At 35.8% G+C, this 18,720-nt stretch overlaps 1 protein-coding gene across 11 annotated transcripts in view; it reads right to left on the minus strand.

Annotated features, from left to right (window-relative positions):
- The window catches only part of Btrc (beta-transducin repeat containing E3 ubiquitin protein ligase), a 168,412-nt gene that overhangs the window by 64,848 nt on the left and 84,844 nt on the right, over positions 1-18,720 (minus strand). For all 11 annotated transcript variants that reach the window (XM_020171250.2, XM_074078475.1, XM_074078476.1 and 8 more), the window contains one exon: positions 6,425-6,514. In XM_020171250.2, the coding sequence (XP_020026839.1) occupies positions 6,425-6,514 (90 nt within the window). The remainder of the gene's footprint in view (positions 1-6,424; positions 6,515-18,720) is intronic.

The following is an 18,720-nucleotide window of genomic DNA, read 5'->3' on the forward strand; positions in this document are numbered from 1 at the left end:
ACATTATGCAGCAATGAAGTGTTGGGTTGGCATAAGAAAGTAGGCAACATTTAATACACACTCAGTAGCATGAAAAACTATCTATTGAATCTATAAGCACTCTTCATTTCCTATACCTTGTATAAGTATGAAATCCTATTTAGTGACTACTAATGCCACTCAATAAATGAGGGTAGCTCTAATTTGCTCTACACAGTGAGGAATATTTTTACAAAACAAAACTATTATTACCTAGGAATCAAAATTATTTCTGTAGTGGTCATACAGTTAAAGTTTTAAATAAGATTTTATTCTTATACAATGTAAGTTTTCAACAAGCCTGATTAGTAACCTTAGCATCAGATATTCACAATGTATTTCAGAATTAGAAAATAAGCAGCACAGTAAAGCAAGCTAAGCAAACAAGCTGGGTTTAAAACCTTCCAGTAAGTAATGGTTTCTTAAAGCAGACGGTTGAACTCTACAAAAAGATTTGGCACACAGTGAGATAATATCTTTAAAACATTTTTCCTAGGCACAAAGATGTATTTTCCTGTAATAAAAAAATGCTAAACTTCAGGAAGAAAATATATTAAAATGTGACATTTCTAGGCTTGCCTGGCTAAGAACATTTTGTAAAAATGTAGCTAAGTGCTGCCTGAACAGCATTTTAGGGTGCTGGAGGAGGATACAAATAATAGAAATTGATGCCTTTTAAATAAAGGAATGAATTTAACTAATCCACACACTTTCCCCACCCCACCCCCTTAGTATTAGAAGGAAACATGGCTTCCTCCTGTTTTCTTTCTACACTAAGATTCCTAGGTAAAGTGAAGGCAAAAGAGCATGCCCTTCTTGCTACTCCCCTTTTAATGGCCACTTTCCTTTTTCTAAGAAATGTGTACCATGCTTTTCTCCTTAAAATTCCTACACTAAAAGACTGCACCATACTGCACTCCACAAAAAACGTGCTGATGGCGCCAATTACAAGCCCCCAGCCGAATGCTCCAGCCCCCACCATTCGGGCAGATTTATGCGGACTCTTGCCGACGTTATTACAAGTCAGAGTTTATTGGGAAATTGTTACATTATGCGGAGTGTCTAACAAATTGCTTATGCTGCTATAATTGGATTACAACAGCCGCTTGCTCCCACCGGTAAGATTAGGCAAGTAGGACTCCTGCCGATCTCTGAGCGTTAGCAGTAATTTTATTTGCCTTGCCTCTCTCTTTCCTAACAACATGCCTCTCTCCCTGCCAGCTGTCTGCTGAAAAGGCACAGGCTTGTTCCTTGGCCCTAACAATGCAATTACAGCCCCGCAGATCGCACTGTTTGTGCATTAAGTACAGAGCCAAAATGAGGCGAATTGATCGTTTGACTTTTGGAGAAGCCATGTGATCTCTCTGTGCGGGTGATCCGACATGCATCAGCAGGCAATACTGCAGTCAATTCTTGATGAAGAACTTTTTTCTTTCACCCCTTTTGCCCCTAACCTTTCCTTTTTTTTCACAGAGGAAGACACTGACTGGGCTCATCTCATGATAATCTAGATCAATCCACAAAGACAAACTCGATCTTATTAGCTCCCTGGCTAGACAGAAATGTGAATAGGTTCTAGCATCTTGAAGTGCCTCAGTCAGATAGATCAGTGGTTCCCAACAGCTGAACCATGCTATTTTAAAAAAGGTTCATAAAGAGTTCACTGAGAAAGAGAAGTTTACAGAAGCCCTGTAGTTCAAAAAAAAACTGCAGAAAGTTTTAGGTTTTGTTTTGAAATGGCTTTGTTATAAGCTCTGTCTATATTCAAGAGCCATCAAGAATCAGCACTGAAACCTGCACCCTTCTTCCTGAACAGATCTGCTCTGCTGAAAGATGCTGGCGGCCAATGTACACAATCAATGCAGCTGGACTTCAGGCTTAAAAACAGCCACTCTGATCCCTACTTGAGGCAAAGTTTTAAACACATTTTGTTGACAGCTTTCAGTTTCTTGTTTCTTTTTCTTGTATGTTTAACAATGAGTGCCAGTAGCAAGGAGACTGTGCACGCAGTTACTCTAATTCTAGGGCATCATTCATGAAGATTCTGGGCTGGGGTGTGGACTATTTTTTTTCCTCCTTCTTCTCCTTCTTCTTTCGTTAACTCTCTCCTGGGATGAAATGGCTTGAATTTTACCAATTTTAACAGAGAAAAGATCCCTGTTTACATCTCCTTATCAATGGTACATGCTACTTAGGGTTCCTGAAGCTGATTACACAACAAATGTGCAATCTGCTGATCTATTTTGGTGCCCATGTCTGTATTCTTAAATATCATGCAAACTTATAAGGGAATGCATTTTTACATCCTTAATCTGACAGACAAATCTAGTCAACAAGAGGGTTACCTGCATCTCTTATTAATTCAAAATGCATTGGCAAAGTCACTTTATTGTATATTTTTCAAGACCTTTATAACCAATTAACACATTAAATTCACAGGAACATTTAAAGATGAAAGAAAAGATTTTACTTCTGAACTTCATTTCTGGCTTCCTGAAAAAGCCATGAGCCTAACGTGTAAACACACTGCACTCCAGTGTTCCCAACCACATTGGCCTCAATGATATGGTTAAATCTTCTATGATCCCCCACAAAGTTAATGTACAGACCTGACAGAGGCGCCTGTGTGAAGAACAGACCATCTGACATGCTACTTGTGGAACAGCGTATTAAAGAAGCCTGTTAACATGTAGTTTAAAACTCAAAAGAAACTCTGAACAGCTGAAATGCCTTATAAATAGCGCAGACCCAGAGGAAGTGCAAACGTCTGCATTGTGAATTGTAGATCTTAATTACCGACAATGGCTGGTACAGCAAGTAGCACGGAAAAAAAGTGAAACAGTTGCACTGTTCATGGTTGGCAATAATTCTTCAGGAAAATATTTACTATCAATCAGTTATGAGAAAAGGGACTCTGTGCTCGTAAAACAGCACGTTGCTTCTCATACCAGGACCATTTTGCTTCAGCATAATCTGAATTTAAACAGCTTGTTTCCTGCGGATATAATTTTGGAAATAAATAAAACAAGTCTTCTATCAAAATCTGGAGTGAATGGAAAGGAACATCACATTTTTCTGTCTCAGTCAGTTTCAAACAGATTATTAGTCTCAACTAAAAAACAGTAACAACAACAAGAAAAATACAGAACATCTATATAGGATATAAATATGGGATATTTCCAAGCATAAAACCACAGAACTACTCCTATCTGGGCCTTAAATCAAGGTGGATATATTCAAACAATTCAATTTTAACTATATGTGTTTGTAAAAAGATAACATAAAAAATTTAATTTTCTTTAATCTCCCAGTTAGTTTTGTTTCCTAATTAAACAAACAATGACAATTAAGTACAATGTGATTATGGATTTTTAAGACTAAGTTGATAGTCAATAATGACTGTCCATTTAAAGCTATAATAATATATATAGACCTCATCATGTTCCAAACACAAATCTCATAAACTACAGGGCTATCACCAGGAGAAAGGTTCTCAAAAAATATAAACAAATAACACCTTAATGCCTCTGATTACTACCTGGATTAAGTTATATTGATAAAATGACCCCTCCCTATTTTAATTTTTAAATCTTTTTCTTCAAGTTAAAGATTAAGAAGATTATTGTCAATCTAGAGTAGGTATAGTTTGTCTCATAGCTTTGTTTTTTTATATTCTAAAGAGAAGTAATGTATACCCTTCTTTTTATAGAGCTATTGTAAGAATAAGATACCTGGCAATGGAGAGTTACACATACTATACTAAAGGGGTCTGAACATAACATTTCTGCTTTCAAGGAAGTGACTGGTATTAATGTCTTCTCTAAAACTCACATAAAAAATGTTCACTGAAAAGGCTTTGGGCTGTAATTAGTATCTCTACCCAAATCAAAATTATTCTAATCTTGAGGGTTGGGGTAGGAGGGTGGGAGGAGAGGGTGGCACAAACAATGTATATACATGTAAGTAAATGTAAAAGTGATTAAATAAAAGGAGAAAAAAATCACTCTTGATCAGAATTCAATTGCTTTGAACTATAGGACAAAAATGGCTCATATCACTGTGTTACAATTGTTATTACATAGAAATAATTGGTCATTCAAGGCCACATTGGAGCACAATCTGAATCAACAAAGACACTTGTATCAAGTTTTGAAGAAAAACCACTGCAGCCCCACATCTCTATAGCAGATTAAACTATTGTTATAGGCTAAAATCAAGAACAGGAAATAAGGAAAACCTTGCAGACCTACAAAAATAATGGCAAGTCATTTCTTTCAAAAGTCAGGCAATAAATGAGGCCAACAGAGACAGTATAGAATCATGAGATAGATACAACATATTTAAGAAAAAGGAATTTCACTATTAGCATGCTCAGTGGAGGCTGCTGAAATAATCTAAACTTTTCAGCTACGTATTTTTTGTTATTGATCAACTGATTACCTGCTCAACTCTGAAGCAATGAGCAGAAGACAGAATAGGGGCCAGTACAAGGAACCTGGAAGTTAGTTATGTTCCAGTTGGAAATTATGCAAATCATTATTAAATTAGACTTTTTCAGGGGACAATGGAAGGATAGAAGTGTCAGAATAACGTTAAAATAATCAAGAATGGGATAAGAGGGTTACCATCTGGAAGCAAGTGAAACAGACTGATGAATAACGAGTAAACTTATTTCCTTACCCAAGAACATGGACGAAATTACGTCTTATACTAAATGCCACATTTCTAACAATGCACCACTGAAGTAGAGGGTGGGAGAAGAAAAAAACCAAACCCACCCCATATCATATACATACATACCAACATAACTCTGTTGCTTAGAGATCCTGGTTTATAAAGTACAGGAAAAACAAAAGGAACAGATGTTCATTTGGCCAGCTCTCAATGAAACTCATTAAAATTGTTACCTTGTCCTTGGATTGGTGGTCATCACCCGTTTGTGGTGAAAGTGAGAGCAGTATGGCCAAAAAGGCTCATTGCACCCAGCTCCACACACAAATACTGAATATAAAACAGGGTCAATTAGCACTTGCTAATTGTGATTAAATAACTAAAAAAAAACTTAATTTATAGTAACACTCAACATTTTGTAGCAAATTATTGACAACTGAATTGATGATATGACTGATGAACTCTACCTTTTGTAACTATAACTGTAAATAAATTCTGCCATTGCTTATATGGATCATTCCAATAGTTATATTTCATATGATATATTTTCAGTTAATTAAGGCCGCCCAGAGATTAGTTCATGTTTTAAGAAAAAAATTTAATTGCTGCTGTTACTATGGTCTGAGTTTTTTTGTTGACCCCCCTCCCCCTCAAGAAATCATGAGAACAGAGCCTTCAGAAATAGAATTGGTACTCTTAAAACATAAGATCCAGAGAGCTTGGCCAGCCCTTCCTGTCATGTGAGGATATAGAAAGAAGGTTCCATCTATGAAGCAGAATGAACCCTCAACTAGACAACAAATATACTTGCACCTTGATCTTGGAATTCCCAGCTTCTAGAACTATAAGAAATAAATAACTATTTTTATAAGCTATCCACTTTATGGTATTTTTGTTATAGCACCGTAAAAGGACTAAGATAGCTGTCTTTAGAAACATGATGCCTGGTTCTAATAATAACAAAAAGTAAATAAGGGCCTGCTTGTATGAAACAATTGATTAAAATAAAATAAATTTGAGAAAGTTGTAACAGTGAAAAATCCCTAAATGGTAATAAAGGCATTATTTTTGCAGATTGGTAAAGCAACAGTCTAGAAACACACTCTGTACTGAATACTACTTACTCTTGGGATAACAAAAATCGCTGACACTTGAATTTAAGCCAAAGTTGTGGTGGAAAGGAAAAGCTCCAGATCTCTAATACTTAAGATTATTTTGGGATCTAGGCTATAGATATAGCACATATTTATATATGAAAGAGGTCACCCATATGCATGACCAACACACTTGTCCACTTAGATTAAAATAACTAAAAACAATAACATTAGCCACTCAATAAGTAGTAATAGTGACATAACAATTGGATTTTCTGTTGAATATTTCACATTCCTTACAATGATGTTCTCTATACTTTTTTTGTACATGAAGGAACTTATACAAATATTTGTACATTACCTTAGAAAAATGTTACTGCTTTGTGATAATCTATAGCTAGTGTCAAGCAACAAATATGAATCAATATAAAGTGTGACTGGAGTACAAAATTAAAAGATTCTGTTGCAACTGAAGAGATAAAGTCTGACTTGTAATCTACTCTGTATAAAGTGATAACTGTGTGTATTCTTTTCTTAAATATATAATCCTACAAGAGTCTTTAGTAGCAATACTGAATGAGGATGCCTATTTATGTAGCACTGCTATGTGATATAATGTATATTATTGAAATATTACTTACTTTGGCAACACAATTTTCAGTCTTCATAGCAGTGTTTGCCAGACATACTGTTTCCTGGTTTATGCAGAGTCTGGCACAGCTGCTGTAAGTCTGTAAAAAAAATTTTTTAAGAAAAATTTACGGTTTTTTTAGATCCTGAAATACTGACATATACAGCTGTCAAATTTTGCTCTGTTCCCCAAAATCAATACACAATAAATTCTATTTGTAAATTTCAGAATTATAGCAGCTAAGGTAGAAGCAAAGAGAGAGCTTATAAAACACAATGGTAGGATGGTATAGTGGCTCAAATGGTATAGTACCTGCTTAGCAAGTGTGAGACCCTGCGTTCAAACTCTAGTACCACCAAAACCAAAACCGAAACCAAGCCCACAATGGTTTGGCCATTATGGAATGTGAGCAGTGACTTCGTTGTATGTGTAGAAAGTGGAGTACTGGTTATAAACCATCTTTTACAAACAAATTTTAAGCACTTAGCTCTGTTTAAAGCAGCAATTACTATTCTGAGATGAGTTTTATTTTTGTTGTTTTTCCTTAAAAACCATCAAGTCCTGAAAGGATTGGGTGACCATGAATAAGGAAGGATGGGGGGAAGACAACATGGACAAGAGATGAAATGGGCCAGAAGGGAGGAGAGCACATATCTCTTACTTAGAAAAATGGATTAGAAATTATCAAAATAGGCCAGTGTGGTGAAACATGCCAATAAACCAAAAATCCAAGCTATATGGGAGGCAGAAATCCAAAGGATCAAGTTCGAGGCCAGCCTGGGCAAAATGTTAGTGGAACCCCCTCTCAACATACAAGCTGGGCACGGTGGTACAGACCTATAATCCCAGCCTCACAAAACACATAACAGGAAGACTGAGGTCCAAGGCCACTCTGAGAAAAACCAAAATAGAACTATAAGATATGGATTAGCTGGGCAAAGCTACACAGGAGGCAGAGATCAGGAGGAATGAAGTGTGAAGCCAGCCCTAGGCAAATAGTTTGTGAGACCCTATCTCAAAGATATCCAACAAAGGGGTAGCAGAGTGGCTCAAGCAGTACAAGTGCCTGAGTTCAAATCCCAGTGCTGCCAAAAAAAAAAAAAAGGAAAGGAAATATTGGTTATACTGTGTTCATACTTTATACCAAGCAAACTCATTATTAAAAACTGACCAATACAGTAGAAAAGTAAAATGTTCCCTTTAATCATAAGTTTTTCCAATAGTATAAATTATGGTCCTCAAACTCTGGTATGCCCGCTAAAACACAGGTCTCCAGGTGGTGATGCTACTGCTGCTGGCCCAGGAAACAGTCTTTGGGAACACAGTATAAATATCTGTGTTGGAATTAGGATGAAAAATGTGAAATGACCATCTCTTACAACCAACAATAAGAAAGAACACATTTTATGAAATGTTAAGATAATTTTAGATTTTTTCAGAAGTTACAAACATTTACCAAAACTAAAAAGTTGGGGCTGGAGATGTAGCTCAGTGGTAGAGTGCTTGCTTAGCATACCTGAGATCCTAGGTTCAATTTCCAGCACCAAACAGCAACAACAACAAAAAGCAAAGCAAACCAAGAAATTAACTTGGTAGTATATTAAATACATACCTTATCAAGTTTTTCCAGCTTTTCCACTGAAGTCCATTTTTTGTTCAGGATCTAATTTATTTATTTATTAACAAGGATATTACAGAGGTGATGTACTTTTCTCAAAGCATCAAATCAGGAGATGTTTTCATTGAGTATTTGTGGCTAAAGTCTCCTCTGTCTAATTTTCCACTATAAACTTATTATTTTTCCCTTAGGAATTACTAAGTATGTCAGGGGAAATACTTTGAGATAATGCAGATGTTTTACTTCTACTTCAACCTCTGCCTGCTAATTCTACTATCTACTGGTGGTTCTTGCCTATGGTAATTTTTACTCTAGTGTTCTAATGGTGAACTTTTAAATTTCTTTCTTCTTACATTTATTAATTAGACTCCTGTAAAGAAGAGTTCTGATGTCTCCCCACATTTATTTACTTTCTTTTTTATTTGTATCAGTATAGACAAATAGATATCTTAAGGAATTCTCTTTTGGGCCAACTGCCATTTTTTGGAAAGAAAATAGGTATGTAAAAATAAATTTTTTTGTCTGTGGTTCCAGCTACTTGGGAGACTTGTGGCAGGACTGTTTGAGCTCATGAGTTTGAGGCCAGCTTGGGCAATAAAGAGAGACAGCCATCTCAAAAACAAAGCAAAAAAGAGAAAAAGAAAAAAAAATTATGGAATTATAGAGCTTCCCATCAATATTATAAAAGTACTTTTCCTTATAAACAACTTAAACTTTAAAATGTTTCCCCACTTAACTTTTATTCTTCTATCATTTAAGTTGACATAATTTCAATATACTTTAAAAATAAACTAGACCAAATGAAATTAGTGTATACATAGGGACTATAGGTACAAATATATTCTGGGCTGAGGGCTCAGTATTTCTTTTGTAATAACTAATAGCACAAACATTTACTATATATGGACACATAACATGAATTATTTTTAAAAATACATTGTGAACTAATCAGCATTTATTAATAAAATAAAATAAAACTTTAAGTCAGTGTTCTAAATTCAATGACAGAAATGCTTAATTAATGTAATGCTTACACTACTTTATCCTGAAGCCCTGTAGATAAGTAGATAACAACTATAACTATGGAATAATATTTTAAAACCATGTAAAGGCATTGGAGATTGTCTTAAAGTAAGAAGAAAGTGAGCGGAGAAGAGACTGATCCTGAAAAAGAACTACTGGCTGAGATGTGGGTTTTTTATTTTTGCAGTAGTGGAGTTTGACTCAAAGGCCTCATGCTTGCTAGGCAGGCACTCTACCATTTAAGTCACATGCCAGCAGCAAGGCCCGCCCCCACCACCCCACTCTCTTTTTTTGTGGTTGGGTATTTTTGAGACAGGGTCTTACAAACTATTTGCCTGGGCTAGCTTCAAACAGCAATCGTCCTGATCAGCTAGGATTACAGGTGTGAGCCAACAGCACCTGGATGAGATGTATTTCTGTGCTTTCCCTCTGAAAGCATTTGACAGACCACTTGGTGCAAGGTGAATAAAATTAGAAAGCCAATGTCTACTGATTTGTGATATCAAAGCATAGAATTCAGAACTACCACAGTGACTGGCAAGTGAGAAAAGAAATCTCAGAGAGGAAAGAAAAACACAGGGGAAGAAGGAGGCCTCAGAAAATACGTATACATTACCCTCAAATCCATGTCTAACCTCCAAACTATGTAAGTTCAGGGGAGACTCCAAGAATTCCAGCTGGAAGATTGAAGCACCTGATCAAGACTACAACTGCTGCCAATAAGGGGAGATAAGAGTTCAGAATTTGATTTCGACCAAGTTAGAGAGACATAATAAGCATCCATTAACAAGTTTCCACTGAAACTCAGAAAGACCAGGAATTCAGATGAAAGCATATGTCTTAGAACTATGGAACAAAACCAAAACATATCTGACATTATCAAATATAATACAAAGCCTCCACAAGGTCATAGCTATTTGCTAGCAATTTAATCAGAGGAAGGTAAAAGAATTGTTTCTGCAATGTTTCATTCATAATGTCCAAAATTACTAGACTTGAAAAGCAGTAAGACCATAGTCAAAAGAAAAATGAAAAAAAAAGATCCAGAGATGACCTGCTTATGGGTATTAGCACTTAAACACTCTAAAGAGGCTACAATAAATACATTTAATGTAATAAATAAAAGATAATTATCAAAATGAGTAAGCAGATGGGAAACTTTCATCAGAAAAATTAAAACCTAAAATGAACTAAACAGAAATTCCAGAATTGAAAAGTTCAGTTGGGGATGTAGCTCAATGGGAGAGCATTTACCTAGCATACTATGAGGGAGGCATACCCCTACCTCCTCTCCCTGCAAAAAAGAACATTGTCTGAAATTTAAAATGGGGCTGGCAGAGTGGCTCAAGCAAGCATGTTGCGCCCAGTTTCGCCATAAGTAAGTAAGTAAATAAATAGATAAATTTCATTGGATGGGCTTTAAAAGCAGATTGGAAGCCAGATATGGTGGCACATGCCTATAATCACAGTACTTAGGGGGTTGAGGTAGGAAGATCAAAAGTTCCAGATCAACCTGGGCTATTTATTGAGACTCCATCTCCAAAAAAAAAAAGAAAGAAAGAAAAAGAAAAAAAACAGTGCAAGTAGGTTGAGTTGGCAGGAAAAAGGTCAATAAATTATTAGACCAATCAATTGAAATAATATAAACTGACTGGGTGTGGTGGCTCACACCTATGAGCCTAGCTAATCGGGAGATAGAGGTTGAGAGGATCAAAGTTTGAAGGCAGCCTGGGCAAAAAGGGCCCTGAGTTCAAACCTTAGTACCACGAAAGAAAGAGAGAACAGGAGGCAGGCTGAAAAGCAGTGGCAAAGACAAAACCTTAAAAGTGGACAAAGAAAATAGCTAGTTAAGTTATAAATTACTGCAGGCTTTACAGCATAAAACAATGAAAAACAGAAGACAAGGGAACATTTTGGTTGTGTGAAAGAAAAAACATCTTAGACCAGGTTTCTTACATTAGAAAAGGGAATTAAAATACAGAAAGGAAGAAATCTAGAACAAACTCTGTGGTGGTTTGGTTGGAATTAGAGGTATCAGTGTGAGTTCATGGTCTTAAAACTATATAAACACAGAAGTAAAAGAAAATTAGTACTAAAGTTTTGGCTTCTAAATACCATCCTTCATTGAAAGGAACAAAAGATCCCTGGAGAAATAGCTGGTTCTAGGAATGAACACAGATAATACAAGATGAATTTGGAAATACTCAAGAGAATGATGGGGATAAATCAAAGGGCCAGAAGCCAGCTAAAGGGTTTCTTATTAGCTAATCTGAAACAATCCGAATATTAAAAAGGTTGAATAAATAAGACAGGAAAGACAAATTCTCAAAACTGACACAATGCAAAACAATAATTAGAATAGCTCTACTTTTTTTTAACAAATAGAATCTACTTTTTTTTAATCAAATAGAATTTGAAACTGTTACAAAAATCATCCCACAAAGTTAAAAAAAAAATCTTTGCATGAAGAAAACTATAGGTCCAAATGGTTTCACAAGGGAAATCTAGTAATTTTAAGAAAGAATTAACACCTAAAAGCACACATGCTTTTAGGAAATGGAGTAGAATGGGAAGACTTTTCAACTCGATGAGAACCAGCATAACCCTGATACTGAAACCTGCCAAGACATTAAAAAAACAAACAAACTATAGGCCAGTATCTCTCATGAACAACAGACACAAAAATTCTTAATAAGAGCAAGTCATGTAATTCACCATATTAAAAGAAAAAGGGGGGAGAACTATATGATAACTCTTAGATATAAAAAAAGCATTTGACTAAATTAAACATCCATTAATAATAATGATAATGATAAAAGGCTCAGCCGGATAGGAATAAAAGGAAACTTCCTTAATCCCATAACGGACATCTAAAAACTTCTAATTAACATCATGAGACTTAAATAAATAAATGCCTAAAAACTTAAACAGATATGTCACAAAATGAAATATCCAAACAGCCAACAAGCACAATGAAAAAAGTATTCAACACATGCTTATCAAAAAGCATATAGCTCAGTGGTAAAGTCCTTGCCTAGCATTCATGAGGTCCTGGGTTCAATCCCCATCATTGCCAAAACCAGCCAAACAAAAAAGGTTTATAAAAGACCATTTGAACTGGGCAGGGTGGTGTGTGCCTGTAATTCCAGCTTGGGAGGCACAGGCAGGAACATCACGATTTCAAGACCAGCCTGGGCTACATAGCAAGATCCTTTCTCAAAACAAAACAGACAGAAAGAAAAAAAAAAAAAAAAGAAAGAAAAAGAAAAACAGAACAGAAACAAAACAAAACAAAAAAACCCATTCATAGTAATTTCATTTATAAAAATAGAAATGGCTCACATGTGTTCACTAAAAGGAGAACAGAAAACAAAGTATAATATATTTATTCAACGAAATAAAGTAAGAATTCCTGTCAGGTATGGTGGTGCACTCACGCCTGTGATCCCGGCACTTGGGAGGGTGAGGCAGGAAGAGCATCATTTGAAGCCAGCCTATCTCAAAAACAAACAAACAAACAAAACCCTCAGAATCAGAATAACTGGTACACAGAGAAAACATACATGAATCTCATAAATACTACACTAAGTAATAGTTGGACCCCCCAAATGCATGATTATATTACATGAAATTCTATCTTATTAGGGTTTTGGGGTTTTTTGGAGGGGAGCAGCACTGGGGTTTGAACGCAGGGCATCATACTTGCTAGACAGGTGCTCTCACTTGAGCCACTCCACCAGCCCACATGAAATTCTAAAAAAGGCAAAACTAGTCCATAGTGACAATAGGCTGATCAATGTTTGAGGGGGGGGGCAGGGCGAGAGGGTAAAAAACTGACTAGGAAAGAGAACAAGAGAACTTCCTTGGGTAATGAAAATGTCCTAGATTAATGGGATGGCCGATTATACAGGCGGATAGCTTTATCAAAAATTCATTATTTTATACAATTAAGACCTATAGAATTAACTGGGTACCAGTGGCTCATGCCTGTAATCCTAGCCACTCAGGAGGCAGAGATCAGGAGGATCATGGTTCAAAGCCAGCTGGGGCAAATAGTTCATGAGACTCTATCTCAAAAATACCCACCACAAAAGAGGCTCTGAGCTCAAACCTCAGTACCACCCAGAAAACAACAACAACAAAAACTGTTTCATTGTGTGAAATTTTCAATGAAACATAAAAATGCATGCAGCCAACATTTTAGGGAGAAAAATATTATAGAGGTTTGCTTTGTCAATTAATAAAATATCATGCTATTTTCCTGAAAATAATTAAATTCTGAGGACATGAAGGCTTAGCCTCAAGTTCTGGCACCAAAAAAAGAAAAAAGAAAGGTTTTTTTTTTTTCTTTTTTTCTTTAAGTTCCAATGATAGAAACACTAATTTATTTTCCTTCGGAATTATCATCTTTCTCCTTCATGAATGAGTATAACACAGTTAGAGGAGCATTAGATAGATTTGCAAAACCTGTGCCAGGACTGAGGGAACTGCCAGAACAGGGAACCACAAGGAATATAGGCTTTTGTTTCTGACGATTTATCTGTAAAATGGGTATATGATTTTACTTGTCTCCAAAGAAAGTAACATAGATTGGGAAACTAAAACTTGTCACAGTCTTCGACCACTCTGAAATTAAAAAGGCTAAAACATTCAATATTTTACTATTATAAAACTTCTGCCAGATGAAATCAAACTAGTGAATATAATAGCTGCAGGCAAGATGTGTTCTGTCCCCATGCAACATTTGAAAAGGTAGCTTCATTGCTGAACCAGAGGCAGAGTTCTGCGTTGGAGTACTTTAATATGTTTTTATATTGCATACAAAGCACATAAGCATAAACCAGTAAGATGCCTTGCTAAAAACTACCTTCTTTGTGAAAGCAGGCTGTAATTCTGAACAAGTTTTCAATTTTCACACTGCTGCTAGGGTAAAACATTTTAAAGAGTTTAATTTTTTACAATGGGTTCAATGACATAGGATTATCTAACAAAGTAATGGCTAATCAATAGAAGGTTTAGTTGTCAGGTGAAACATATAACACACTAAAAGGGATTGATTGCCAGACTTCTCCTTATTTACTAGAAGGTATATATTTAAAATGACACTAACTTGTTACCAGACTGCATTCTCTTAACCTTGCAAAAAGCTGCTTAAGAAATCTGTTCAGCAGCCCTATAGCAAAGCAAGATATAGTATAATGAAACTGGCTGGTGATTGTGGGGTGGGGGAATGGGGGAAACAGGGACCTTCAGATATACAACAGCATCAAATCATGTCCAAGCAAGAATATGGGATGGAAAATGCAAACTAGAAAGGGACATCTAGGGAAACTGGAACTGGGCTTTAAAAATGGCACACAGATGCTACTGAATCTCATTCAAAGATGCAGAGCTATATCTGATGTTCCATGGACAGATTTTTTAGGATTCATGCAGCTGAACAATAGGCTTCCCCCCACTCCCCCTTTTCTTTCTTTTTCTTCTTTTTTAATGATATATCCAGATTAAGCACTGAACACAAAATGAATTGGGTCCATATGGACTTTGACCAGCATATAAGCTATTTCCTTTATAATTTATTCACTGTATCTCAATTCTCTATATGAAAATACATTTTTATGGTCATTGGAACCCAGGAGTTCAATAATATTTTTCTACTAAGTCAGTGATTACACAATTTATCAAAGAATGATTACACTGAAATAAAAATAAAACAAAATACCAACCCCCTATGCAGTCTTCTTTTCTCAAAGTAATTTTAAGAAAGCTAGTTATTAAATTGCTTCTTTTGAACAAGGGTTTTTGTAGCTAGGCACAAATTGCCAAACCATGTTTTAAAAAAATGTTATTAGACTCTGAAGGATACAGCAGAAGTAGGAAAGTTATACAAACAAATCGCTTCATCTGATTCAGAGAGATCACTTTTGTCTTACTTGAGAGACCTACATTAATTACCTTTAAGATCTTTTACATGGACTATTTAAAATAGGTACAATTTATTTATTTATTTCAAATGAGGTGCTTCTTTCAAAGTATTAAATAATGTCTATGAATGCAAAAGCATTTTTATAAATAGGTAATTAAAACAGATGACTAAAATTAAGTCAAGCTGCAAAACATTACCCAGAATGCACTGTGATTTTTTTTTTTTAATAAACTTCTCAGGCAATTTTTTTTCCAGCCAAAGCCCAAAGCACTTTAGGGAAAAAAAAAAAAAAAAGGAAGTGGGAATTTTCATAGGGTAAAAAACACATATATAATGAAATAATGCCAAACCCTAAAACTAAAGTATTTACAAGATAGTCCCTTAAGCACAGTTTGTCATATTGCAATTACACCTTGCCTACTGCCAAGCCAAAGTGCTTACTATTGCCACTAGAGGGAGAAGTGTCTTAACACAAAGCAATGGCAGATAGGGAATGGGTTTTCTTGAGCAATTATCAGAACAAAGCTCCCTTGGCTGTGTGTACCTTCTAATTACTCAGTACAATTAAAATGACTAACCTAAAACAAACAGAAAAAAATTGCCTGCCTGATAGCAGGGACTTCATTAAACCTTTTCCCTCATCAATCAAATCAGAAAGAAGGGAATGCCATCATATATGAACATCACAAAGCTATTAAAAGAAGTAAATTATGTGAGGTTTGATTATTTTTCTTTTCCCCTTTAAGGGAGTAAAGAAGTGACTCTCTTAAAAAAAAAAAAAAAAAAGAAAAGAAATGTCGTGGTATTTACCCATTTGGATGCTTCTTGAAAACAAATTGTCCTCCAAAGAACAGAAATACTGTATGTTTTCTCTCAGTTCTCTGGCTTATGAATGACTTTTTGTTGTTGTTGTTGCTTTGTTAATACATACTGTAATGTCATTTTCTGTGTCCATGATGTGCTTTTTACTCTTAACTCATCCAACTGTAGAAAGGGGCTATGTCCATCAGACTTCCGTGCTTACACTGGCTATTTTAACTCACTGGTAGTTTTTGTGGATCTACTCCAAGGCGATGTTTAAAACAACATAGGAATTTTGTGAGGGGAGGGGGATATGGTAGGCAAGGAAAACACTTATTCCTTCTAAAAGGTTTATGTAGTTCCTTTTATAAGGCCCAGTCATTAACAGAAGATGACAACAGAGTCATTTTTCTTACAGCTGACAATTGTGACATTTTTCTAGTAGTATGCAAGGTGGTGAAAACCTGGCAGCTGTTACCTCCTGGGATGAAGATACTTTTTTATCCTCCTTGACAGTTTAACTTAGTGGGTCAGCACCTTTACAGACTGCAAAGTATCCTTGAAGAGGATGGAAGCTTGAATTACTGCTCCCTCCCTAATCAATGTAAACCCTCACTGCAGGTGAAATCTCCATCTATAGAGGTGCATGGGGGAGGAAAATGTAATGCCCTGAGCCAGATGGTTTTTATCTTGTTTTTAAAGAATAAAGGAACAAGTTAACAAGGGAGACAGCTACTTTGTTAGCTTCTTGGCCTCTCTCATGGCTTTGCATCCCCAGGGTTCCAGCTACACAAGAGAAAGAATACAGAAAAACGTAAACACTTAGAGAAATATAACTAGAGGGCTGGCATCATGCTGCTTTCAAAGAGTTGAGAGAGCTCCACTCAATGCTTTATTTATCACTGCCCACGTTCTCAGGATGGTAAGTGGACACATGCACAAAGAAAATGGGGGATGGGAGAAGGATCAGACAGCAGTCACAATTTACTCAATTACAGAGAAAGGCAGGGTTGACAGATCCTATTAGCACCAATGAGAAGCAAAGAAGAGTTGTATGCTATAATGCTACATTTTCAAAAAGTAGTAAGAACTTTCATGTATCCTCTCAGGCTTTGCCCTCCCTAACAGGTATGAATAAAACAGGATATGGTCTCCTTGGCCTCACATTTTAGAAGTAAAAGTAGATTTAATGTTTCCTTTTCTGGTAATTTCTCTGTCAGGTTTTGGAATTGCTGTTATGGTGACTTTAATTATAATTTGTATTAACAAATCAAGAAGTATTTTAAGACAGCTATTGTTCTGTTTTAAATGTTTACTGAATTCACAAGTGAAATCATAAGCATTTTTAAAATTAAATTTTTTTATTTAAAATTTTTATTTCATTGACAGGGTTATTCAACTTTTGTTTGATCTTGTGTTAGTTCTGGCAAGACATATTTTTTCAAGAAATTTGTCCATTTCATCTCAGTTGAAATGGCAAAAAGTTGTTTATAAATATCCCATTATTACTATGTTAGTATCTGTAAGAATTATAGTGATAACCCTTTTTTCTGCTCCTCCAATATTTAAATATTTTCCAAATTAACATATAATGGCCATGTCCCAACACTGTCAAAACTGTTTTAGAATAATCTATGTAAACTATAAAGTTAGTTTAAAACAACTATAAGGGGGTGAATCCAACTATGATACACTGTAAGAACTTTTGTAAATGTCACAATGTACCCCTCGGTACAATAAAAATAATTTTAAAAAAATAGCACAATGCTAAATTGTTGGAACATAAACTTTTTATAATAAATAGTGAGAGAGTTCCTGAAATTTAGTAGAAATATCTGCAAAAGAATCTCAAGTTAAGGGACTGGCTTACAAGATGCAAATCCTACTTACATCAATCCTAGGTACAATTGTCTACCAAAAAATCCAAACATGCAAAACAGCAAGTGGCACCTTACTGTCATATGTAACAGAGAAAAGGGGTTGAAACAGCCTACATATCATATCCTACCTTTAAAAACTCAGCAGTGGGGTAATCAAGTTCAGGGCAGTTCTGGACAGCTGCCCTGTGACCTGCTTCTATTGACCCCTGCTATTCATCACTCTTCCCTGAGATGGAGAGGGCAAACTCCTAGGGAGTGACCACCACAAAAGACACACACAAGCCAACAGTAATCTGGTTCGAGCAAAAAACCAGATGGCACTGCAATAAATTTACAAATCTGCATTCATGGGGCTGTTAAAACACCCAGAAGCTAAAAGACTCTGAGGGCCCCAGGAGGATCTCCTACTTCCCTGTTTCTAAAGGCCATTTCTCTTTCCAAGAACACTGAGTTCATGCTCTTCACAAAGAGAATGGAGATAAAACCCTTTACAAAGAAGGGAGGGGGAAAAGCCTCATGACCTAATTAATCTCCAGAGCTTGGATCTCAACACTGAATGACAGATATCAAAAAAATCATTTTGTGGAACACTAGGAGGGAAAAAAAAGGTTGCTAAATTAAAGCGGAGGGGATGAAGAGAACCTGCTAAAACAGCAACCAAAAAAAAAAAAAGAAAAGAAAGAAAAAAACCCCCACTAAATCTCTTTCTGCACACAACAGATCTTGCAAGTAGAAAATGATTCAATAATGTATGCATATATTTTTAAAATGAATCAGATTAGTCCCATGTGTGACCTGCTGGTCCATCTGTATGAGCTGGACTTAATAGGCATGATTCTCTCTCTTGCTTCAGTTTGAAGTATGAGAGAGATAAATTTAGTTTAATTTTCAACAGATCAGCCTATCCATTTTCCAAATGGACCATCTGGATCAGCCTATTAAAATTAATTTATAACTTTGCAGAGTGAAAATTCGTTTGTTAGCTTAAATAAAGTTGCCAAAACTTTTTGCTGTGTCACTGTTTTCTGACAGTTTTTTCTGCATAGGAGGCGGAGTGT

Source organism: Castor canadensis, chromosome 7 (genome assembly GCF_047511655.1).
Source record: "Castor canadensis chromosome 7, mCasCan1.hap1v2, whole genome shotgun sequence".
Classification (NCBI taxonomy): Eukaryota; Metazoa; Chordata; class Mammalia; order Rodentia; family Castoridae; genus Castor; species Castor canadensis.